The sequence below is a fragment of the Numenius arquata genome, chromosome 23, assembly GCF_964106895.1.
Source record: "Numenius arquata chromosome 23, bNumArq3.hap1.1, whole genome shotgun sequence".
Classification (NCBI taxonomy): domain Eukaryota; kingdom Metazoa; phylum Chordata; class Aves; order Charadriiformes; family Scolopacidae; genus Numenius; species Numenius arquata.
The window spans coordinates 4558970-4584097 of NC_133598.1; the positions used below are offsets into that span (position 1 = coordinate 4558970).

The window sequence follows — 25128 nt, forward strand, 5'->3', positions numbered from 1 at the left end:
CCAGCCAGGGTGCAAGCTTCCTTTGAAGTAAGGAAACAAGAAGAGAGCGAGCATGCACAGCCAGCCTGTGTCATTTGTGATCCACTCCATCACCTTGCAGCAACAGCAGAGTTAAAAAAAACAACTTCAGAAATATTTTATTTGTTTTGGCAAAAAACTAGAGTAACAAACTTTATCTGGGTTCAAGTACAGTTTATAAACACAAGAAAGGACCTGTTGCCAGCACCACTACTCCCATCAACCACACCTCCAGGACGGGATTCTCAGTGCTTCGTTAAAGAGTAGAAAGACATCCAGCACCCATGGTCCTTAGAAGGGGCAAATTAAAAGCCTTAAATACACCTCCAAAATAAAAACAAATACCGTGGGACGGGGGAGAGCTGCCACAGCAGCAGGACAGAGTCACACAGCTGTGAATCGAGGGGAGCCACGGGAGAAACGAGCTTTTACCTGTCAGTCAGTCAGGGAAGGCAGAACAGCAACGGTAATGGAAGGCTTAAGATCAATTCTGTACATGATGTTCAAAAGGAGTCGTGAGCAAGAGGATTTAGTATGAAAATCGACTTATTTTTCCTCTGTGCCAGGGTAAGTCACTGAGAACAAGCTGGTGTGAGTGTTATGTGCTGTGAAACCAGCCCAGCTGGGAGGCTCAACGAGATGTGCTGTGGGGATAAAAAAGCTGGTGCGTTGCACAGGCGTTCACACTCGCTTTGGTGACCCAGGCAGCCACGGGAGGAGGGGCTGGAATGCCCTGTCTGACCTGGAGCTCAGAGTGCTCAGCATCAAGTGAGAGGAGTCTCTCCAGAACTGGAAGAATCCAGTGCTGCAGAGGAATGCCCGATGCAGCAGACGTGCCTGGAACAGAATCTGGTCATCTTTGATCTCCCGTTTTCCATCACAAAGCAGTGACTAGAACGTAATCCCTTTTTTTCCCCACCCTCCAAACCTACCCTGTAACAGTAATGGGACTAGCTCTAAGAGAATGCCCAAAACTAAAAGCTTCCTGCCTCCCCTTAACTCTAAGGCACCCTTAAAAGAGAAAGAACCAAAGAGGGTAGGGACATGCAGCCTTCAACTGCGATACAAGGAAGCCAGTGATTTTTAGAAACACATAAATAGAGACTAAACAGACCCACTCAACCCATTCAAGTGATCTACCAGTGCTCAGCTGCCAGAACTGGGGCTCTGGGCACTGCACCACCTGGAATACTTCACAGTTCCTTGGGGTTGATCCTTTCCCGGCTCAGGTCTGTCCCATTTGTTTCCAGGCTACTTCCTAAGTAAAGAGGCAGTTGAAGTTCCTTCCCAAGAACCTGTAAACTCTTCTATGTGTAACATTCATCACCTTTTATGAACGGGACCAATAAATTACAATGTCCAGAAAGCTCCTCCAGAACCATGCATCGTCCCTGTTTTTCTAGAATTCCCAATCATCCACATCCAGCTGCTCCAGGTTTGACACCAGCCCAAAAATGCCACTGGGATCCTGGGGCCGCGTTCCTTCAAAATTGGTGATTGGGGTGACAGGGCGCAGAAGTTCAGGGAGCGCTTCAGAAGCGCGGCGCTTGATCTGCACGGAAAGGAGAGAACTCGGCTACAGAAATGCTTCCCCGCAGTTGCCCGTCACAGGCGAGCAGCAACAACGTGTGGTTATAGGGAGAAAATAAGAATACAGTTTTTTCCTCCCATCTGCACCGAGAGATGTGCAGGGCTTTCGCACTGCATCTTGTAACAAGAAAATGCTTTGCATGCTATTTCCAGCAGCTTTTGGGTCCCGTGGTAGTCCTGATACTGTCCTCAGGGAAGCACCACCCCAACCCTCAGCTCAGAGCAAGCCAGACAAATCATCCCCGTGGCAGGAGAGCCTCTGCCTCTTCCCATGCCAGGGCTGAAGCTCCCAACCTGCTGCACAGGTCACCTCCGTTTGTTCTCAGCAAGGACCGCCTTGCCCCAACACTGTGGGCGAAAAACTTCTGGCACACAGGACAGGCAGATTTACATCCTCTGAGAACAGCCAGCCCACCTCCCAGGAGGACGTGAGGATCCCCAAGCTGCACTTAACAATCAGACACCAAACTAACTTCATCCTTTCAGAGCACAGAAAATTCAGCGACTCGACATTCCCACCCTCGCGTTCAGTGACACAGGAAGACAGCAACTACAGAAAAGCCACTGTTCTTTATCTGCAGATAAAGAGTTCCTTACCTGCTTGAAAAAGGGATGATTGAGCAGCGCGCCTGCACTTGGCCTGTAAAAGGGAGTTAGAATAAAGTAAGCACAAAAGAAATTGCATCGGTGTTTAAAGTCAGTTAGTGGCAGTGGAAGAAAGAAAACACTGGGGTCCTTCCTGCCTCTCTCATGGCTCAGCTATAGGATATGTCCCTTTTGTAACCAGCAGCACTGCTTATTATATTCACATGATGTTTTGTACAAGCAGTTTATGCAGCAGAGTCTCATAGGGATCAAAAAAGTCAAGTTGTTCAGTTTATTTTCCCAACATATAGCACCACTCTACCCCCCAAAGAAGAAATTCTTCAGAATTCTTATAGAAAGTGTCTCAAAGTGTTAATACTGCTCGTTTTACACACTTGGATTGCTCTTCTCAATGCATACAGCACATCCTCACTCCACTACACTTTTGGGAAGAAAACTTTCAACAACCTCTGCTGGCTCTCGCAGTTTAATCAGTCCTAGAATAGTGCGGGTCAGCAAAGAGCAGCTTTCACCTGGTTTTACCTGAAGTCAGGGTTCCGCTGGAGGCACTGCTCTACAAAGTTGTGGAAGTAGGTGGAGAAGGTCCGAAGATAAGGGTGCAGGGCTGGCTCTCCGTTGGCTGCTCTCACGTTGCTAATAGCCATGCTCTCACCCATCCCATAGTTAGCACTTGAACGGGAGGTTTTCATAGTCAGCTCATCAGCAGGAATTGTGGTGGTGTCTAACAGGCAGGGGACAGTTCCATTCAGCTTTTCCAAGAGCATCTGGAAGAGAAGGGGCATAAGCAACGTCACACACACAAAGACCGGACTGTTAATATTTCTCAGTGGATTTCTAATGTCCTCAAAATTTGGACATGACCATTCTGACACCGAAGGTTCAATACAGAAGCCCTGCAAGTTCTGTGGAAAAAGCTGCAATGAGAAGGGAATTCAGGCAGGCGCAGCACCCTCCTGTCTTCATATCTCAGTGCAGCAAGGCAGTCCCCTGCGCCAGGAGGAAGGATGAGAAAGAAACAGCTTTAAACCTCACCTGAGTAGAAGGCATGTCTTTAAATGGTACATGTCCGTTTGCCAGCTCACAGGCTGTTATTCCTACGCTGTAAATGTCAGATTTTGCATCATAGCCCTGGAGATTCTAGATGAAAAGGGAAAGAAAAATTAGCCTACAAGAAAACTATTTAGTCAGAGATCAAATCAAATTCTATCCCCTCACCCTGCACCTGTCCCAAATCTTTTTCCTCCAGCCTCTCCCCTCCCTTTTCCTTGCATTCACGCACACCCTCCTCTGGAAAGAAAAGACAATGTTGTAACACGGGCTTCTCAGCAATTGACCCTTTTGAGAGGAATACAGGTTTCCCCTTGCTAGGCGTCACTGATTTTAAGGTAAAAACGATAGAGCTCATCATGAGAAAAAATAACCTTGTGACTTTTATTGTGTTCCCCCCACCACACCCCCAGCCATGCCATAAGAACTCAGAAAATTACACAGAGATACCATATATCACTAAAAACTAGCAAATTTTTTAACACACCTGCTGCAAGACTTCAGGGCTGAGCCAAGGCAGGACTTTGATGCTGTACTTGGGAAAGTCATGAACAACTTTGAGTCGCTGCCCGTGGTTGATCATACTCAGATTACTTCGCAGGCCAGAGAGGTACACCTTCCCGTCTACTGAGATCAGGATATGGCTGGCTTTAACACTCCTGAAAATAAGTAAAAACAGTCAGGTTCTCTGGCCTCAAAGGAGTTAATGCTCCTCACAGCTTTCCCAGGCAGACTTAGTGCAGAAGGGCACTGCAAAGGATTTAAGGCAGGCATAGATAAGCTGAATTTCTCTTACAGTACATACAGTAAAAGTAGGAACCACCAATAACCTCAAACTTTCAGCATCTGAAATTTACTCTTGCCAACACAGGGATGTGTAAGAGAAGAGGAAAAATATGCTAAGGGATGGAGGCAGTGATTTAGAAAGAGATTAAGAGAAGTTGTAGTACTAAACATAAATTCATCCTCAGTAAGCACCTACAGGAAGATAAAAGCCTTCTATACTGGACAGCTCAATGTGCAGGACAATACTTGATCAGCCTCCCACCAGGAGGCCGAGACTCTTATCGACCATCCTGAATGCTGTGCAAAACCAGCTTCTACAAACATTAAAAGGACTCTATTCACTTTGCAGGTTTCCAAAGAACATTTCAGTGGCAAAGAGGAGTGTGGGACTGAAGGTTACGGACACATGAAGAGGGCAAATAACCCCCCTGCCACTGTCAGTTTCAATTTGGAAACTATCAATAATATCTGAACAGAGCCTTAACAAGTCAGCCTGTCACCACCAGCTGCAGTTGTGATTTTAGATACATGGTGGGCTTTGGGATAAGTTTGTTCCACAGTGACACTTTGACACAGTTTTACTAAGAGCAATGGTGTAATTTCCAGCGAGTATCAAACTGGCTTGCTCTAACAGCAAAGCAAAACAAAACTTGATAACGCATTCTGTGTCTCTTGAACTATCCACTCTGCTCTAACAATCGGTATTTCTGAGAACTTCCAACAGAAAGAAAACATATCACCCTTTTTTTATTATTACCTATGTACGTAGCCCATATGGTGGATGTAGTCAAGTGCTTTCAGTACTCCTTGGAGGATATACGCAATAGCCAGTTCACTCATCCCATCCATAAAATGGGTACAGATTAAATCTTTTGCAGAACCTAAAAGAATCAAAACACTTCTTAAATGGTCAAAAAAAAAAAACAAAACCTCCGAGATTACTTCACCTCTTAAATTTAATTTCACAGAATACAATGGTCAGACAAAAGTATTCACTCTCCACCTACCATAGGCCATGAAAGATGTCACTACCCATAGCTCATTGTCAGCTATGAAAGTTGCTTTGTAGGGCACAATGTTAGGGTGGTTGAAGAGCTTGGAGACATGAAGTTCCCCCTAAGATTAACAAAAAGATATTTTGATTCAGTTTAGTAAATGCAGAAATACAAATACAGTATTGATAAGCACTGCTCTTGCCATCTGTCCTCCTAAACTTGCATTACGGTATTAATGGATTCATTTTACCTGCAAGAACGTGACCATTTCATTTGTGCAGGCCTCCAAGTTCACTCTTCTGACTGTGACATACTCTCCTGTGGGTTTATACCTGGCCAGGTTCACAACCATCAAGTCTTCAAAGCCTCTGCCTGAAAGAAAAGGCATTAGAGCTTCAGGGATATTTCTGGAACTTCCCAGTCCTTGACCCTTAAATAATCTTTACACTCATTTACTGAAACTATTTTTGGCCTTGTGAAAAAGAGTAATCATTCCATCAGACACCACCTTCCTTGGCACGTATCCCATTGAGAGAAATCCTCCCAGTCAATGATATTATCCTGTCTTTCAAGTTCAGAACTGAGGTAGAAATAAAACGATTAGGCCACAGCCCCACTGAGGACACGACAGGTTTCAGGCTCCTTCTGCTGACTTTGTACTTCACACCCAGTATCATTAACCCACCACCAGCCTCTTTCAATTGGAAGCCTTTAGGATTGGCATCTCCTTTGTTATCAAAGTGGTTTTAAGATCAAAGTGATTTTAAGATCAAAGAGAACAGGCATCTAATGTAAAAAAATAAGCAGTCAATCAAGAAAAGGCCAACAAATCTGCAGAAGGTATTTTCTTCGCGAAGCGGACTTCCAACCCTCCAGTAGTATTACCTATGATAGTGAGCAACTCGTAACAGCTGCTGTCTGGAAGGAAGTTGCTCATGGTGTCCCTTTTAGGGGAAGAAGCTATCGACTCGGAGCTCGCCTCATTTGCCTGGGGAAAAAAAAGCAACCATGAAGTCAGGTTAAAAGAAATAAAGAACAAGTGCTGGAAAAATCATCTGCTCCTTATATTATCAGACACCGCGAAATAGTAAGACAGTACTGAATATAGAAGAGAGAATTTAATTGCTGTTAAAGTAATCTTAAAATAGTTATTTATCAATTGAAATCCAGGAGATGCCTCATTTCAGAAGATCCAGACATCTGTGTTTCAAAACATGTAACCATAACAGGTAGGTTCTTATTTACTGCAAGCTGGAATTTCTCAAGGAATATTTGGATAAAGCCAATTACTGTTCCCCAGGACAGCTTAAGCACTGCTTTATAGCAACTACCTTTCTCCCATTACTGTGCCACCATCCTGTTGCCTGAGCAAAGGCCACGGAAAGCTTGTTTATAGCACTTCTGCTCTGTGGTGGTCAGCATTCCTGTCGGATGCTGGGCCTTCTGGTTTTCAGCTGCTCATCAGTGATAAGAGCAGCACAGCTGAAGCTGCTCAGCTGAATGGTGGAAGTGACAAACCAACTTAGCCCAAGATATGAAGATCAGACACGCATGAAAAGCTCCAAATGAAAGCAAAAACTTAAATGCAAAGCATTAGTGCTATGGAAAAGAAAAAAAGAAAAGCAAAAAGACCCCACAGCACACGGGGAAGCAGCACTCCCAAGCCTGTCAGCTTTTCTTCACTCCATCTGCCGTAAAGCTACCTGCATTATTTACATATACGTAAATCTTTCCAAGCAGGATTTTGCAGAAGACAAACTTCTATGTTCTTGCAAGTTCCACTGTATCTGCCAACTCCCTCAAATTTCCAAAGTCACAAGGAGAGCATCCTAATGGGAATCCAAATTTATTTGGTGTCTGAGATCGGATTTAGTTATCTCAAATTTCCAGCACATTAACTCCTCCTGACATTTGGAACTCCAGCTCATTTTTTCCACCTCATTCTTCATCAACTACAAATGCCCTTTATCAGACCTTTTCTCATGGTACATGAAGCAGAAAAGGCTTGTGCGTTTTCCCAGAGTGACAGCAAATACTCTTTTTTCCATCGCTGAAAGATGGAAACACAGTGACAGCTGAAAACCAAGGAACTTGCTGTTCTACACTCAGTCCAGGGCAAATGTAGTGCAATGAGCACAGATATGAATTTGCCAAAAATGACCTTTATAGGTCCCTAAGTATATTTTGGGAGTGAGTGAACAGTCAGGCTTCCCAAGTTCCACCTTTTCAGCTGCCTCTGAATAGCACGCATTTTACCTCTCCCTGCCTACCTTTAAAACGGGTATATTTTTCTGTGGAGGGAAAAGGCAAGACTTAAGATTTGTGAGCAGTGCTATGGTATAATTTCAGCTCAAACAACTCCAGCACAGCAACTCGGTCCTGTTCCAGAAGAGCTAACCCCCGAGATCTCAGCAGTCCCAAATCCTTTATTCTAGTGATAACACTACACGGTGCCGGTCCTTGGCTGAGAACAGGCAACAACTTTCCATTCACGACTTCAAACTTCTGTTAAAGATGCCAGTCAATCCTGATCTCAATTGTATCATTTATTACTTCTTCCAGCAATTTCACAGAGTCCTGTCAACAGCAAGATTGCCAGGAGAGACACACAGGCAGATGGAAACCTCTGAAGCAGAAAGGCACCAAGGAAATGAAAGCGGGAGGGCTCTGATAAGCAGCGTTATGGAGCAATGACAGCTGGTGAAACACTGAGCAATATGTAAGTGGTTTGCTTTAATAAAGTCCACTCCGGATACAGCATAAGCCAACAAAACAGATGCAAAAAAAATAATTAAATAAATTTAATCTTATTAATGGTGTAGGCTGTTTCAACAGTAATGGAAAAATACGGTAAATTCCCTTTTTAAAGGTCCTCCAGTACATCAGAGGTCTTCACTCACCTCTCTTCATGTTAGCAGTGACCAGTAACTGAGAGTTAATGCAAAAGGAGCTCTACTAGAAATTTATCAACATCATAGAAGAGTTTAAAAAAAAAAAAAAAAAGAAGTTAAACTGAAATGTCATTTATGAAATACCGCAAAAAAGCTCCTCGGTGGTTTCACACAGGACAACTTTTGGTGTATGGTCAAAAGCAAAAGCAGCTGCAAAATGAAGTCAGATCGGACTCGCTTTATGGCATGACATTCATTAAGAGCTAGCTTTCCAGCTTGTTGATCCGATTTTAATTTGAGATAGATTTAAGGAAATTAAATCTTTGAAAGGCAACTACTGCTACAAATCCATAAGAAAATCAGTTATGAGATGCTAGCAAGGATCTGTGTTTGCCAAGTGACATTCATCTGAGTTCAGAAGAGGGAATGTCATTTTGTTCTGATGCCTTCCTCTCCACCCCCTCAATCCCTCGCTCACTTTCAGCATAAGCAACAAAAAATTTCCTCCCATTCCTCTCTCCATATTATTTACCTTCTTCTATAGCCCTGCTGGAAAAAGTAAGCTTTTATTTAGATGTAAAAAAATCAAAATGAGAGTCAGCAATACCACTGCAAAAGTGTCCAACCCCAAGTGAATGCTGTGACAAAACCCAAACAGATGCTAATCTCAATTTGCTTCCAGTCCAGCATATGCGTAACGCTCAGCAATTTAAAAAAGGTGTGAATTTACTTGACTTTATACAAAATATTCCATCTACGTTTCATATTTTCAGCTTTGTTTGTGCCAGTAAATTACAGGCACTGGCAGAAAAATCAATTATAAGCAGCTTGAACCGACACAGTTATAATCAAATCACACTTAATTCATGTTTGTAATTAGCTTAAACTAGAGCAACACCTGCACACAGAAATGTTTCAATATGGTTTGGGCAGGTGGGAAATCATTTAGACAAATATATTCTATCATAAATTGTGGTGAGCATTGCTTGTTATGAACCAGATAGTGTGCAATCAGGGCCTGCAAAACAAAAATCATGAAGGTATAGTTTTTAACTGCCACATTTTGGCTGTACGTTTTTGAACAGACATTCCATGTTTGCTTGTGATTTTGGTTTTTAAGAGGCAAAGCTCTCTATGCAGAGAACTGGCTCTGAAAACAATCAGACAACAGGAGGTAAAGTCACTTCAAACTGAAAATTATACGATGTTTGGTTTTGATGCTGGAGCCTCAGTTGTGGCTGCTCCACAGGGAAGGGAAAGGAAATCAGAAGCCATGTGTTCAGAAGGGAACACTGGTTGTCAATGGCCAACGTAACATTTTTGGAGCCTAGTTTTCAGAAGTCCCATAAACTAACCTCTTCCTTTTATTCTAAAAGAGAGTTACAAGAGATTAGCATCTCTGAAGAATCAGATATAAATCATCTCAAAAAAAGAGACCCTTTTTTTGAGATGATTTAGGGAGAAAGAGAGGGGGCTGGGGATAGGGGGGACAATGACACAAATACAAATCCAAGAGATAAAGTTTAAAGTTTTGACTTGTGACATATAGTTTGAAAACCACACACCAAAATCTCCACTCCAGGGTGAAACCTGTTTCCACACTTGTAGAGCTAAATATAGAGATGAAATAGATAACTAAGGTAAAAAGAAAAAAATCAAACTTCCACAAGGAATAATCTCCATGCAATGAACCACAGCACCACAGCCTGCAAAAGTCACTTACTTTTCTCCGAGAGTCACCCGGAGGCTGCTCTGGAGTAAAGAAATTAATTGTTCACCATGTTGTGTTCAATAGATACCCATTAAAAATATAGTTGGAAAACTGAGTAAATAACCCTGCACGATACTTTTTGATACCAAATACATACAACCTTTTTGTTTGTTTGTTTTTAGACAATGACATTTAATTTACACATAAGGCTGCAGCACTAAAAATAATCAAATTGTAGTACAAGTATGGGAATTAAAGAGATTCAAACAGTGCTACTGTTCATATATTCAACATAAATATAAGGTGACAGATTTTTTTATACCTCTAAACACATTCCAAAATGACATATCAACTTCAGTTACATACAGAAGAAACTATCTAAAGTTTATTTAAAATAGTGAAAATTCTTCCACTCCAGCTGGAAGCTCAAGATCTAGACCCCTTTCCTATGCTCTGATTGCTTTCCATGTCACTGACCAGGAATTCTGCATCCTACCGGGCAATTTTGCTCGTTATGAACAAAGCAGAACAGAAACCAATCAGCTCTCCTGCAGGAACACCAGGGAGCTGTCATCAGACTTCCAAAATCCATTTTTACTTGGAAAATTATAATTAACCTTCCCAAATCCCAAATCTTTTGCATAGGAAAAAAAGCGGCTATGCTAAGAAATATAGAGTGCAGGGTCTGAAAATATTACTGCCATCAACATGACATTGATTTCCAAATAACTTGCTAGATCTTGGGCACTTCCATACTAATTTTTTATGGTCAGCCCATTTGAATAACCGGATCTGGTGCTACAACCAGATTTATTCATCTCTTTTACTGTTACAATACGTATTTACAACCAAATTAACAGACCTTGCAGCTAAAATAAAACATTTCTAACAATGTCACATAACAGGAGGAAAACCTACCTCCAAACAGTTCGAACTCTCTTAAGCCTTCAACAATGAACTTTTCAGACACCCACCGCTGACAGAAAGAAAAAAAATCCCCCAGATAATTAGTCATTCCGTCTAGAGACAAGCTTCTTTTCCCTCTCCCCCATTAAAAAAAGTCAGAGAATCGTAACACTTCAAGGGTTCTACCGTGGTCTGAAACCTATTAGTTGCAACGTCAGAGTTACATCCTTACTTTGGACAAAGATATTCTCTTTTTGTGCCACTAAGGTGGCAAGCACCCAGAACCACGCAGGTGCTATTGCTTTTCCCACCCAGCATGCACTTGCAATCAAGTTATCATCATTTTAGATCATTCAAACAAGAACCTTTACACATGCACATACCGCAAAAATAATAACCATGCGTTATGTCCCCATGCTACAACTCCCTTATATAGACAAATAAAGTTATTTGCTTAGGTGTAAGAGGTGTAAAAAAGCTTCAACTATTTACAATTAGGTGATGTCTTAAAGACTTTAAATATATTTGCTACGTATCTATTGACTGAAGGATGCAAAATTAGAACATAAATATTTTAAAGCTGCTGTTCTCTTCCCGAATTCATGCTTAAAATTCAAAGCGAGCGTTAGGTTGCACAGAGAACAGTTTCCATCGCTCTATTCAACTCTGTGATTCAAAGAGAAATACAAATGTAAACACACATATAGTGCACAATAGAATAATGCAATTTTAGGCTTGCAGAGTGTTGATGGTGGAGTTAGCATTAAACAGGCAAACACTCCAATATTAGAATTTCTCTAGTCAGTAAAATAACTGAAAAAATAGCTTATGTTGTTTAGTGCAAGGGAAGCCAGTCCTAGAAAGCACCAAGGAGTCTTTAGGTGACAAGGACTCAAAACTCCTCCATAACAGTATCATTTTAAGGCATAAAAAGTGGTTCTCTCACATGAAACTACCTCACTTAAAAATACAGAATTAAACAAAGCCGTTGTGTTTAGCTGGTGAGCTCCCACAGGTGAGACCGTAACTTCTTGGAGAAAGGTAGGAAATAATCAGCACTATCGCACTTTTCCTTCATTGCCATGCTCGTTACAAACCCCTCGCACCGCACACCAAGGAGATACAGGTGTGCGAGCACTAAATACTTCAGCGCAGGCTTTTTCTAACTAGCACCTAGCTTGCTCGTCGACACCCTGCCCTTTAATTAGCACGTTTTAATATGATTTTAAGGTGCTTTCCAGGAGGCCGGCCCCGCCGCCGCTCCTCTACACAAGCGCAAGGCAGGCTCTACCCGACAGGCCGGCGTCTGAGGGAAGCTGGAAGGTGTTCCACACTCACCCTAATCCGTTCGGGTTTACTTACAAGAAAAGACATGGAATCCGCCTTTGTGTTACCACACGCAGCTCGTTAAAGGACGGGCAACCTGCAGGCACAACAGCCGGTCACCCCCTCACGCCGAGCCCCGCACCGGCCAGCGCTCACCCGGGGTCCGGCGGCCCCAGGCCGGGAGGGCCCTACCGGAGCGGGGGCGACCGGTAAGAAGCGACCGGTAAGAAGCGCCCGGGCCCCGCGGGGCAGCGCCACACTCCCCCCCCCCCCCACCGGGCCCCTTACCCGTTCCTCAGGCTGCGGCCGCCGCTCACCGGCAGGAGACGCTGCGTGTGTGACGCAAGCACGCCACCACGTGACGCGGCTCGCTCGCCAGTCGCGCGCGTGACGTCGCTCGGAGGCTCCCGCCCGCAGGAGCGGCGGGAAGCGGTCGGCGCCATGTTGGTTCCCTCAGAGAACGGCCGAGGCCTCGCCCCCGCCGCCCGCCCTCGGTTCTGCTGCGCCGCCCGCACGGCTCCGGTCTCAAAGGAAGGGGGCAAATCCTCCATCTCCACCCACCCCGGCCCGCACAAGGGGAGAGAAGCCTTCCTCCAGCTACGGGCCCTCTACCAGCAACCACCACCCTCAGGGAGCAGGTCCCAGGTGGAAAGAGTCAACATCCACCACTACCACACGTACAAAACCTGCACTCAGGACAAACAGGGCTTCGAGATTCTACTATATGAAAGGAAGACGGAGTCCAGCCAAGTAAAGTAGGCAGGTGGAGTGTTTCAATTATATTTTACTCTTCATTAGATTGTTCATTTGAATGTTCATATTACAAAATTAGCTGCCATGGCCCACAAACGTATGGGACTTCAGGAAAGCTGTCCACTTACTCAAAAGATCACAAACTAGTATTTCCTTTCAAAGAACTTTGTGAAACAATACCATATTAATCTTTAAAGCTAAATAGTGCTAAAATTTCACATAATCTACATTAGATTTGGTTTTAAATAATTTTACCAACTATTATAAAATTAATATATTTGCATGTATCAGATTACAGACATTTGCATTTAAATCAGAGTGAAGTATCCCATGCTGGAACAAGAAGTTTAAGCAGTTGCTGTTTCAACAGCAGCTCATTCTTATTGCCTCAGAATAAAGTTTGCACAAAGTATTGAACAAGAAAATGCATGACATTGTTTCCCCACAAAACTGTTAAAAGTCTGTTACAAGCAACAATAAAACACCTTCAAGACAGGAAGCATTTATAAAATGCAGAGCGCTCTCAGTTCGCGAAGTGCTTGCACAGGGGCATTCACTTCATTCTCCCCATTTATATTCAAAAACCTGAAGTGATCATTTACCAGATGAAGAGGATACGCATCCTCTGAAACGTTTTTACTTGCTCGGGGAAATTGGCAATTGCAGATACCTCACTGAATCTGGCTTCTGGCTGAAGGGAACTAGGCAGCAGCTGCTGAGATCAGGAGAAAAGTTTGAGGCAAACTTGTACAGTTAAAAAAATATTCAAGGAAAGCTAGTTGAAGCTGCTAACTCACCATGCACTCACTCCTGAAAAAACACCACGCTGACACTACAGACTTCACAATGTATTAAGCTTGCAGCATTCAAAACCACAAGTAGGAAACTGTTCATGTACTCCATTCCCTTGTTTCTAACTCATCTATATGTTTTACACTTAATGCCAATCATGCCCACAAGTGACCTAATACTGTTTCAGTCCCTTGTTTGTAAAAAAAGAAAATAAAAATAACTTCTATTCTACTGGGCTGAAATCCCTGAAGAATCCATACTGTGTATGGAAGGCTCTAAGTTTTGTGCCTTTACAAGCTTGATGCAAATAAATGCACAGTAAATGTTTATTGTGCAGTTTTTCTCCCCTTAAGTTTTCCCCCTTTCCCTCCCAATAACTAAAACCAAAGTTTAAAATCAAAGCATGAATATGTTACCAGCACACGTGGACAGGTTTACAATCTTCTGGTTTTAAAGAACAAATGACAAAGAGCATTCAGGAATATTGCAAATTTTTTTTTTTAACAGACAAGTAGCAAAAACTTGTACCACCGGGAATAAAACTGCCCAGACAAAGCTCTCTACACACACCTGCATGTTGCTGTAATATTTAAGTAAGTTACACCAATGCAAGGAGCATTTCTCTTAATGGCTACTAGTGTTGAAAGAAGTGTAGGATTATGGAGTTAAGTAGGTCTTTGTACCCTGTGAATTGAAATTCTGCAGGTGGCACCGAGACGCTTTTCACAATGGAGTCACATCGCTTTCACTTTGATTTGCTTCATCTTCATCTGCTTCTTCTCAAGTTTCTTCTGCTCGCGACGCAAAGCAGCTTCCTGGAGGCAAGGACATAGAGATCTGAATGAATATCGGTGAGCTCCTCAAAGAGCAACTTCATTTCAGAAGAGCCAAACAAAAAAAGACCTCCAGTACTTGGGTTCACATCTCTAACCACGGGAGATGGCTCCTCACTGGGAGCCTTCGCGTGCTTCAGAAAGCAAATTTATATACCCTGAAATTTGTCTGCCTACTAGCAAACGAGAAATCAAAGTTGGCCATTGCTGATATACCTACGGGCAGCCCAAGGGATACCATAGGAGAAATTTGGCAGTAGCTTGTAAGAATCTGAAAATCCACCTCACCTCCAGCCGACGCTGTTTCTCAGGATCCTCTTCGTTCATGATTCGCTCCTTCTCTGCCCGTTTTTTCTCTTCTCGGCGGGACTGGGCAGCCTCCTGTCTTTGCACGTGAGTCAGTTTAAGGAAGTTCTCTTCCACACGAGCCCTGTTCTTATCTGCTTTTTGTTTACCCTTTTCACAGAGAAAAGCAAAAGCAGTTAATACAGATTCCCTGTGAGCAGTATCTCTGGTAGCTGTATCAGAAACATAAGGGTCCCAGTATTAAAATTAAGGATCCCATGGTAATGGTTGCGATTTCATACAATATTCAGAAGACAGAAAAAAATGTACCCTACTTACTTCTCTGTTCAGACGGAACTTCTTTGCTTTGTCAATACAGTAGATAACCATGCTCATCAGAGGCAGCAAAGACTCCATGTCCTTTGGGGAAGTGTTGCCTGAACCAGGCACTGCAATAAAGAGTTTCTTGTTAATTCAGAGAGGTTGGCAGGATTTTTCTACTTGCTGTAACACTCTTTCCTTATTTCTGACACCATTCATTAAGGAAAGATGTTCTTATCCTCCTCTTTAAGAAGGACATTAACTAAAGGAGGCGTTTAGCTTTGGAGATCTCATTTAGATTCTTCACACAGCAACAGGCACATTTCCCACACGATCCTTCTTAGTTTTATAAATATGGAATACAAATATAAGGGTTGAATTCAGGCTCTGACATTAACTTGACCTGGAACTACAGCCTCAAATTTTGAAGAGAACTATGGGCCTTTTCTCGAATAGACTCCCAACAGGTTGTTTTTCTTCCAAAACAGGGTTAACCAAGTAATTATGTTCAAACTCACACTGCAAGGAGTGTGGCTTAAACCTAAACCATCTTCCAATGGAACCCTAATACAACCCCCAGTAGAGATAAGAATGTGAACTAAGGTCAATAATAGCAAGAGCGGGTATCCTATTATGACGATACGCCACCCAGTCCCCAGTGTTATTACTGCCTTGCCTTCTGTTTCCTGGTTAATCAATCAATGATCCTGTTACCTGAAGTCATTCATCATACACTGTCTTCCACAGATGACAGAACTTGAGCATGTGACTTGCACAAATAAAGCACAACACTCCGCCAGATACATGCACACACCTACACCAGTTCTCTTACCATTAAATGTAAACAGAAGTGTCTTTTTAGTTTCGGGCAGTTTTGTAAGCTGACCCTCCCTGGTAGGAAAGGAAAAAGGTGGCTGGAATGAGTGAAGAAAAATACAGGCATACAAAATACCTAACATTGTTACAGAAAACCTCATTAAGAACCAAGAGACACTTGCAAACTACTTGAATAAAATAAACAAGATTAAAAGGCTGGCTGTAACCCAGATTTAAGTTTCAAACTATTCAGATTCCTGAAGTGTTTTACTCAAAAGCATACAATGAAAAGGCATTAATGTAAATACCAACGGCACCATCCAGTCCAATTGTCAGAGCTCACCTGAGCTCCAGCATCAGAGCCCTAAGGCAAGCTGGATACTTTTAATGACATACAGTTTTACATACGCCCTGTTGTTTATACTACTACAGATTTTCTATAAATATGTTAGAAAAAAAAATTCTAAAAAATTCAAGTCTTCACTGCCCCAAACCCCACAATATTCTAATGTAAGAAAGTCAGACCTGCATTTCACAGATCCTCCAAAGCCTAGCAATTTCAGTACAAGGTGCACATACTGCCGTCTTATAATTAAATCAAAGTATGTTCCTTTTTTTTGGAGAACAGTTTCAAGTTTTGATATGGAACATTTATTTATATGCCTGCGAGCATAATACACCCTAGCAAAAGCCTACATGGTAATTCAGAGAAGATAAATCACCCACCACTTGGCAATTCTGAAGCAGCAGCTAAAAGCACCTCAAGACTAGGAGGCTTAGAGAAACAGAAGAGATACTGCATCTGTGCATTTCTGAAGCACAACTGAGAACCACCCTGAACAGAAGTACCCAAGCGATGGATTCAACAGCAGAATGTTGAATTCAGTCAGGGAAGGGCAAGCAACCTTGATGTTTTAGGTTTGGGGGTTTTGGTTGGGGTTTTTTAACGCTGCAGGTTTTTCTTAAACCTATAGTTCTCAATGCATTCAAATAGCAACTGAGTTAATCTGCGAGTTCTCCTGCGGTGTTATTTCTTGGCCCTTAAACTCTAACACGCTGTGTAGCTTTAGTGGGATTACTCAGTCGGTTTCCATGCAGCTGGGTACAAGCTGCCAGGTGTTACCTGAAATTCATAGGTGCCCAAACTACAGCGTAACCAGCTCACAAAAGTAAATATTAAGGCAATACAACACCTTGATCTTCTACACTAATGAAGCATTTGGAAGCATTGGGAGTGTATTTATTCACCTGTTTCACCTCTGCTCCCCATTTCTCTTTGTGTGCATTCCAGCAGGCTTCACACAGCAAACAAGTTTGTCAGCCTCTATTTTGCTTAGTGTTACAATAGCTACCGGGAGGAGAGATCTAGCTTTATACGTACTCTTGCATAAGTTTTGGACCGGAGAACTGGTCCGAGAATTGGACGGACTCAATCTTGTCAGCGTAGTGCGTGAGGAAATGTATCATCTAAAAGAGAAACTGGGGTTAGTTTTTCCCAACACCAATCCCGTCTGCAGCCTACCCACTCCACTGGGGTTTGCCAAAGCGTCCATATATCACTCAGAAAATTGCTGTGCTCAGCTTCCCACAATGACACTGAAATTTCAACTGTCTTTTTTTTTTTTTTACCTTTTGCTAGAAGGTGGAATGTGTGGAATTAACATGAGCAACTCGGATACTAGATATATAATGCTCATTTGGGATTTTCCAATTCATTTGATAACATGTCAGCTTTGAAGACCTGCAGACACACCATCAACACCCTCCTTCAAACTGGCTGTTGAAGTTAACTTCCAGGCTTTGAAAGGCAGTTTTAAGTCTGCAGTTCATGTTAGACTAACAGCTGCTATATAAAAGGAATAAAGACATGAGAATTACATCTTTCTTCAAGCCCTTAAACTTCCTCAGGGACTTGGATTTCTCTAGATCTCACTGGGGCCATTTGGCTCTCCTGTGGTGATGTTTACAGGAGATAAAGATTAGAACTTTCTTGCATAGGTTGTAAGTGCCAGGGTTACCAAGGAAAATTTGTACTAATTCATTTGAGATTACCTTAGCGTCCATCATTCCCTCTGTGACCTCCCCCATCTCCGACAAGATAGCCAGCGAATCTGGAAGCCCGTATTTTGCACCAGACTTAGGTTTATCACTGCAGAACTCACTCTTTTCCAAACAGAACAAGGGGGAAGAAATAAAAACAAACACAAGCTTGTAAGTATCTTATCAGACTGAACTGTTCCAGCACAGTGGGACCCCTAGAAGTACCTGATAAGAAACAATAAAAATACACTAACTCAGTCACTCAGTCTGGCTGGGGACATTTCAAGCATAGCGTAAAGCATGCAGTATCAATAGTCTTTAAATTAGTATTTCCCTTCAATAGTCACTACTTTAAGGTAAAATATAAAACAATTTTAATACATCCGTGCTGGAATGCTCAAAGTGGATTAAGGCATTTTGCTTACATTGATAACAGAACAAAACCAACAGGCATCCTACCAGCCACACTTCGGTGCTGGTACTTGAGACAAGTTATGAGAGAAAAGATTTCACAGAATCACAGAATGATACGGGGTTGGAAGGGACCTCTGGAGATCATCCAGTCCAACCCCCTGCCAAAGCAGGGTCACCCAGAGCAGGTCGCACAGGAACATGTCCAGGCGGGTTTTAAATGTCTCCAGAGAAGGAGACTCCACCACCTCTCTGGGCAGCCCGTTCCAGGGCTCTGCCACCCGCAAAGTAAAGAAGTTCCTCCTCATGTTTAGATGGAACTTCTTAGTTCAAGTTTGTGCCCATTTCCTCTTGTCCTTTGCAAACTACTGCATGTTATCTGTGGCTTCTTTGCAAACTTCCAAGGCTTGAACATATGGAAAGTTTTGATTTCAGATCACATAAAAGCAGATGACTTTCCAAACTTTCCACATCACATATTACTAATTAAGTTTACTTTTCAATCCTTGAAAAAGTCATTTGTGCAAATTAAATGAGGTGAAGTGACACTTGTGTGTATCCCAGCAATATACTTCAACCTCCTCCTAAATGACTGATACACCATTTCCACTATATGAAAACGTCTTTTCTCCACACACTAATTCCAACAGGTCAGTCACAAGTTTTCAGCTCTTCCCAAGAAAATAAGCAATCTACAGAGTAGAGGTTCTTATATCCTATTATTTATCACGTTAGCATTCCCAATGTGAACATACATACCAGGTCCTGCATCTCTTTCTGAAGTCGCACCAGTGCTTTTCGCGTTCCAACAGCAAACACATAGGTGTCCATATCTTCATCATTCATCGTTACTTTTATTTGCTGTGGGACAGAGCGTTATTAGCTGTTATTATCGGATTTATACGATGTACTCTGCCTTCAGACTACTGGCCAAATGGAGACCTGTCTTCTGTGACTTCAATGTTTGTCTGACACTTTGATTCATAAGAACAAGAACTAAGCGAGGCCATACACAGCTAAGGGGTAAAGGTTGTTGATTTAAATTATAGATACATGGAAAGAATATTCACAGTGCACACAGCCACTAGTCTTCCAAAATGTAACCTCTTTTGGCATTTATGCAGTTAAAGATTCCCCTCATCTTCAAGAGCAAGGGGCAAGGAAAAAGTAACATTGCAGGATATAATATCCAGGTCAGCATATGCATTAAGCAGCTCTGCTCAGGCAGAGAGAACAGACAGAAGAACAATCATTAAATATTTCAGATCGTAAAACCACTTTTTATCAAGATGAGGTCTTGAAGCACAATAAGACTGTTCACAAAACCACTCAAACAATAAAACCCACAGATAAGAATTTCCAGTCATCAGCAGTTTGCATTTCACAGGCAGAACAGAAATACGAATGATTCTTTCAGATTGTTTCAACAGTAGCTGAACTGGAAGATGTGGAATACTACAGAAAGACACCCAGCAGCTCACTTGCATGTCCTAAGAACCATCAAAAGCAGCAGAGCAGAACCAAAGGAATGCAAGAATTTATCACAGCTAATCTAAAGGGCTGAATACATACCACTTGGTCAGAAGCCGGCCTCATCATGCGCGCAAGAACGTTCAGTAGGTCTTGTCTCTTGAGAAACTAAAAACACAAGTTTGTCAACACAGAAAAAGATAGCTGAATATACCTAGAGTATAGTGTTTTGTTGGCTTATAGCAGTGGGGCTCAAGGAAAAATAGGACAGTTATAAGTAGGTATTTTTCATAGAATAACTTAGCTTTGAGGGGCCCTTTGGAAGTCACCTATACAGCTCAGAAGCAGCCCTACTTTCTGCATTCAAGTTGTTTCTCAGGGCCTTGGTCCCTCAAGTTAGGAGCTGAACCGACATGTGAGGCTATTCCATCCCAGATGCAGAACTTTGTGTTGTCTTTGTTGTACATCTTTGGAATTCCTGTTGGTCTATTCCTCCAACACACTAAAGTCCTTCTAAATAGCAGCTGAGCTTTTCAGCCTACAGTTACCTCTCTTTGTTCTGGTTTCTTTAGTCTTTCTGTAAGCATTCACTCTTATCTGCTTCGGTGGGCAGGCTGGCCTGTATGGATCTTTAGTCTGACCAGTCTTGCCTTTATGTGTGCATATTCAGAACCCTGTATCCGAACGTGAGCAGAATATTCAAGCCAGGACTCCAGGTTGCTCACAGTGGAATGGAAAAGCCTCTAGAACCCGAAGACATGTAAACAGTACTACAAACTCATTCCTCCGTACCTTTAGCTGGATGAGCATTCCTTCACAGCACACCCTTCCAGAGCACCATAAGTTATAGATGTGTTCGTTTTCTTGATTTAGTTTCCCAGTGCTTGTAGCTTCTTTATTAGTGCCATCATCCCCTGAAGAAAACAGTGAAAGAGAACTGCAACCTAAAAGTCACAAATTTAAAGACCAAAGTTCATCAGCAGGTTTAGAGCTCAGCTGTTGCTGGATTAGTTCAGTATCACCGTGATGTTTCTGAATAACTTATACTACAACACCGTAATCTAATTTCAGCACTGGAAGACTGGCACACTGTCTACACACAGAGTTGTCATTAGTGCTATCGTGCATCTGCACAGAAAAGGTTACTCTTCTCTATAGCCTACATGCTGGTCTGAAATCAGATTTATTCAAATAAACTAAAACTGGATCCCAGTCATTATGGAACTCACCAACAAGAGCAAAGTTACTTTCTAGCAGCTCCCTATGAGTATTGAACCACGCGTGAGCCAGGCGGTTGTTTTTATTCTTCCCGATGATGTAATTCATGATGTAAGCAAGAAGACCTGTTACCATCAGGATCTCCATGTAGTAACTCTCCCAGCTGTTTTGAAGGTGAGCAGGGACCTACGGTCAGTGAATGGAAACTGTATTTTAGATATTGAATGAGCAGATTCCATATACACAAACAATTTGGGAAACACAGAGTACTGGAGAAGCTTCATCCCAAACACAGCAATAAGCTTCACAAAGGCGACAGGACAGACTAAGCCAACATAATGCATTTGGCAACACCGGGACACAGTAATCACACAGGAAACAACTGATAACAGCATTCCCAGAACACCTGGCTAATACAAACAAAATACTTCTCTCTTCCAAGTGAGCCTGTGCTAACACGTATCCCTCACAGTAGTCAACAGCCCAGCATTTCAATGTACAGATTTGAGCTTGCTGCCCTGCCCACCACAGCATTATCTGATCATCATCTAACTTCTGCTGAAATCTAAAATAATACCCGATCACCAGGAGTATTTTCAGGATGCCACCAAGAGCCACAGACCACAGGGGATGCAGGAAAGCCTGTCTGACCTTGCCGTCTTCAGAGAATAATTAGCTGTTCCGCTATCACTGTATCACCCTTCAGTCATAAAAGTACCCAAATCTTAATTTTCACTACCAAGGTCAGCCATAATACTTAAAAAGGGATCTTAGGGATAATAAAAATGTGGGCCTTGAGCACCTGATCATTCTGTAAAAGACTCCCTTGGGAGGCAACAAGAAGGTGATGTAGGGTGGGCAGAGATTAACGACTCTGACAGTTTTTTGAAGCCAATTTCTAATGTGAAACTTTACCCATAGACAAGCTATTGTCAGCATATCATCATTGCAACCTCTTCTTTATGTGCTGACAAAGCACTCAGACATTCTGGGATGTATGGTTTTTCTCTGAATTAAATGAAAGTCATCACTCGAGCTCCTCCACTTCTCCCCCACAGTCGTATGGGTAAAAGAAGCTACATCAGAAAATGCTTTGGTCAAAACTATGTTTCAAAAGGTCAGTTTTAATGAAGAATTTCCTGATCTATATTCCAATTACAATTCTCAGTTTGAATACAGAATACAGTTTTGAGTATTTCGAGTGACTTAAAATAGAGATCAAAAGACCAAAGGCACCTGGCCCTGGAAGTTTTACTTCAGGAGTTGCTACTTAAATAGCATAAACCAATGCAAACGAGCGTGGAATTGGGAGCTGGCACACCTGGATCACATTCTGCTGCTATCCTGTTGCATTATTGCAGGCGTTTCTGGTCTCCACACTTCTTCCCGTTTCTGCTATTTGAATTAACAAGAAACAGTGCAAATTCTCTTTTATGTATATATTTGTACACCAATGCCATTATTGACATACTGCCTTCAAAAAAAAAAAAAGCAATGAAACACCAAATACAAAGAGGATCAACATTTATACCTACATTAACTATTGTTATGGGGTCTTTATTTTTGCTAGGAGATGCATCTGGTTTCTCTTCATAACCTTCAAACTCCTCATCATCGTACGGTTCACTCTCGGTATCACCTTCCTAAAGGACAAAAATCACAAACAGCGTGAAAATCCAAAGCCCAGTAAATAAAATCCAAAACAAGCGAGAAAATAAGGTGTAGAGATACTATTAGGAAACACATAGAGGAAGGAAGTGAGGTATTACCTGCGCATCTGCGTCATCAAAGTCTTCCTGATTCTCATCCTGACCTTCAAGCTCTACAGTGGCTTCTTCTTCATCATCTTCTGTAGTGATGACCCTCTGAGGAGACTCTGTGACTGCATCTTCATTAACATCTTCAAATTCAGCAAAGTCATTATCATCGTATTCCATAATGTCATCCCCATCCTCAAACTCGTCGTACTTTGCCAAAGAAAAACTCCATGGGATAAACAGGACGGCAATAAAAATATACAAATTCCTCATTTTCACTGAAAAAAAAAATATTAAAATTATCAAACATCGCAAAAAATCCTTATCAATTCTGCTACGTCACATCTCCAGTAACACAAACCTTCAAAACACTATTGGGATCAGACCAGAGAGAGGAACAAACCCCCGCCTCATCTTGCCATCTTCGGTATAAAGAAAGTGAAGACTTTTACAAGAAAAAAAAAAATATATATATATATATATATTTATATATATAATATATAAAATAACTTTTGAGGGTGAGGTTCTAGACTCTTTCTTGCAGCAGGAGCAGCAAGTTCACACCCGGCCAAGCTGTTCCGATGAGCGAGCTCTGGAAGCAGAGACATTCCGCTCTAAAACCGACTCTCCAACAGCATCTCTCAGGCAGGCAGCGTTGCCAGCTCATTTCACAGACCACACACTGCGCCTACAGTTGTTATTAATTAGCAATTAGGCACAGTCAGCCCAATGAAGGTGTAACAACAGCAGCAAGTCTTAGGATGTGCTTAATTCCTTTACTTTAAGCAGCTCCGATAGCCTCTGCTGGTTTAGAAGTGAATTTCTAGACTGCAGAATCGGGTCTTACAGCATCCCAGCGCTATTGCTCTTCAGAGATAGAGACCTTTGGTTGTAAATTCTACCAAAAAAAAAAAAAAAAAGCAGGAAGGGGATTGATATCACACCCTTCCCCAAACCAAGAGAGTAAACCGGGGCTCAGGAGACTAAAGCTGTCTCTGCCCACCTGCCAGAAACCTGCAGGGAGTTTGTCACTTCATCTTTTTCTGCCCTCAGCTTTCCACGTCTTTCCTGCTTGAGCTCAAAACGGTCCCAGTCTCCCACTCAGACCGGGAATTACACGTTACCGAGGTCCAAACTAAGAGCCTGAGAAGGCCGTTAACAACCCCACTCCTGCGTTTCCCAAGCAGCTCCGGAGGGATCGGCTGCATCACACCTTGGCAAAGGGACTCATTTGACTCCCTCCTGCCACCGGATCCGAGTGGGAACTTGAATGTTAATGAGATCCTTCTCTTACAAACTCGAAATAGAAATAATTTGTTTCTAAATTAGAGCAGCACTCCTCCGAGTACCGCACGCAGGGAACCCATCGCTACGAATAACGAGACCGGCTAAAATAAATGCCTTTGTCAAAGGCTTCTCATTCCAGCAAAAACCTGAACCGAGCACGTTCCCAGAGACATTGAAGGAGACGGGAAGCACAGCCAGGCAGAGCCCAGGAATTCAGCGCGTGGTTTGGGTACGTCACAGTTTTATGTGAATTTGAACAGAAAAAGAAAACGCTATTTCCATATCGACAGAATTTGCATTCGGAGGTTAAATTTAAAACCTCGGAACAACGGAGCCACCTGCTCGAGCAAACCCCCAAGAGTTTCACACTAAGAATTTCCAGCCTATTTGAGCGCATCCAGTTCCAACAGACCCTACGGCTCCACAGAGCCTTCCGCAACCCAGGGGTGAAAACCGGGACACGCTCCCGACTCCCCCGTCTCCGCCACAGGGCAAAGGGTTCCCGGTACGAACAGCCCCACAAACACTCTCTGCCAGGCCCTCCACGATCCACCGCCCGCCCCGGACCGACCCACCGCCCTCCGCACAGCCCAGAGGGACGGGAGCGGCGCCGAGTCCCAACCCGGATCCCCCCGCTCCCGGCTCCCGCTCCCCGCTCCTTCCAGGGACACAAGGTCAAGGTTAGACCGGTTGAAATTAGCTCCTTCTCCCGGGTCCCCCCGCTCCTGCTCCCCACAGCCCTGCCCCACTCTCGCCCTCACGGGGCGCAGCACAGGCCCCGCACGCCCGGTGCCCTCAGGGCCGGGCCGCCCCCTCGGAGGCACGACGGGAGCCGGTAATGGGGAATGAGAAAAGGGAAGGGGGGTGATGCTGGCCCGGCCGCCCCCGGGGAGGCGGAGGGGGGGTGCCCCATCCCCGGCGGGACGCGGGGCCGCCGGAGCCGGCCCGGGACGGCGTTACCTGAGTCACGCGGCGCCGCCACCGCTTAAGGCCCGGCCCTCACCCTCCGCTCAGTGCCCGCCGCCGCGGCCGCAAACGGCGCAGCCTGCGTGCTTTGCGTAGTGGGGAGCATGCGCACTGCGGAGGCCGCCCGTGCTGCCGGTGCGCGGGGTGTGGGTGTATACGGGTGCGCACACGCGTGAGCAGCGGACAGGGGAACCTTCAGCCTCACAGCCCGGCCCCGCTACCCTCGGAGCTGACCGGCGAGGGCGGCCTGGGACGCCCCGGCCTATGCCCGGTTCCTCCGCCCACCTCCCGAGGCTTCATCCG

The 25128-nt window shown here is 43.5% G+C and overlaps 2 protein-coding genes across 5 annotated transcripts; both read right to left on the reverse strand.

Annotated features, from left to right (window-relative positions):
• Positions 1-113: 113 nt before the first annotated feature.
• Positions 114-12215, reverse strand: STRADA (STE20 related adaptor alpha). 4 transcript variants are annotated; one of them, XM_074162624.1, is made up of 13 exons: positions 12165-12215; positions 11889-11973; positions 10563-10620; positions 9657-9685; positions 5928-6030; positions 5293-5414; positions 5055-5163; positions 4805-4928; positions 3749-3920; positions 3247-3351; positions 2737-2978; positions 2206-2248; positions 114-1570 (listed from the first exon to the last, which is right to left on the reverse strand). In XM_074162624.1, exons 2-13 carry the CDS (start codon positions 11922-11924, stop codon positions 1418-1420), a joined length of 1296 nt encoding a protein of 431 aa, XP_074018725.1. In that variant the 5' UTR covers positions 11925-11973; positions 12165-12215; the 3' UTR covers positions 114-1417. The 4 variants fall into 4 exon arrangements, with proteins under 4 accessions (XP_074018725.1, XP_074018727.1, XP_074018726.1 ...); XM_074162626.1 differs by lacking the exons at positions 9657-9685; positions 10563-10620; positions 12165-12215 and having other exon boundaries at positions 11913-11924; XM_074162625.1 differs by lacking the exons at positions 9657-9685; positions 10563-10620; positions 12165-12215 and having other exon boundaries at positions 11889-11924.
• Positions 12216-12628: 413 nt separating this feature from the next.
• On the reverse strand, positions 12629-24890 carry CCDC47 (coiled-coil domain containing 47). Its single transcript, XM_074162708.1, has 13 exons — positions 24820-24890; positions 22585-22850; positions 22351-22458; positions 20827-21001; positions 20390-20511; positions 19700-19765; positions 18887-18988; positions 17729-17839; positions 17058-17143; positions 15693-15751; positions 14879-14988; positions 14543-14710; positions 12629-14236 (listed from the first exon to the last, which is right to left on the reverse strand). The coding sequence occupies exons 2-13, from the start codon at positions 22843-22845 to the stop codon at positions 14156-14158; spliced, it is 1449 nt and encodes a 482-aa protein (XP_074018809.1). The 5' UTR covers positions 22846-22850; positions 24820-24890; the 3' UTR covers positions 12629-14155.
• Between the last annotated feature and the right edge of the window lie 238 nt (positions 24891-25128).

Bases quoted from the DNA above. Each gene is read 5' to 3' on its own strand.
- STRADA (XM_074162624.1), bottom strand. From the start codon at position 11,924: ATGTCTTTTCTTGTAAGTAAACCCGAACGGATTAGG. The intron at 6,031-9,656 runs GTAAGTGACTTT...TTTTTTCCCCAG, and splicing joins CGGGTGACTCTCGGAGAAAA to GCAAATGAGGCGAGCTCCGA. The intron at 1,571-2,205 runs GTAAGGAACTCT...CTTTCCGTGCAG, and splicing joins ATCATCCCTTTTTCAAGCAG to ATCAAGCGCCGCGCTTCTGA.
- CCDC47 (XM_074162708.1), bottom strand. From the start codon at position 22,845: ATGAGGAATTTGTATATTTTTATTGCCGTCCTGTTTATCCCATGGAGT. The intron at 22,459-22,584 runs GTAATACCTCAC...TTTGTCCTTTAG, and splicing joins TTGATGACGCAGATGCGCAG to GAAGGTGATACCGAGAGTGA. The intron at 17,144-17,728 runs GTAATCTCAAAT...TTTCTCTTTTAG, and splicing joins AGGGAATGATGGACGCTAAG to ATGATACATTTCCTCACGCA.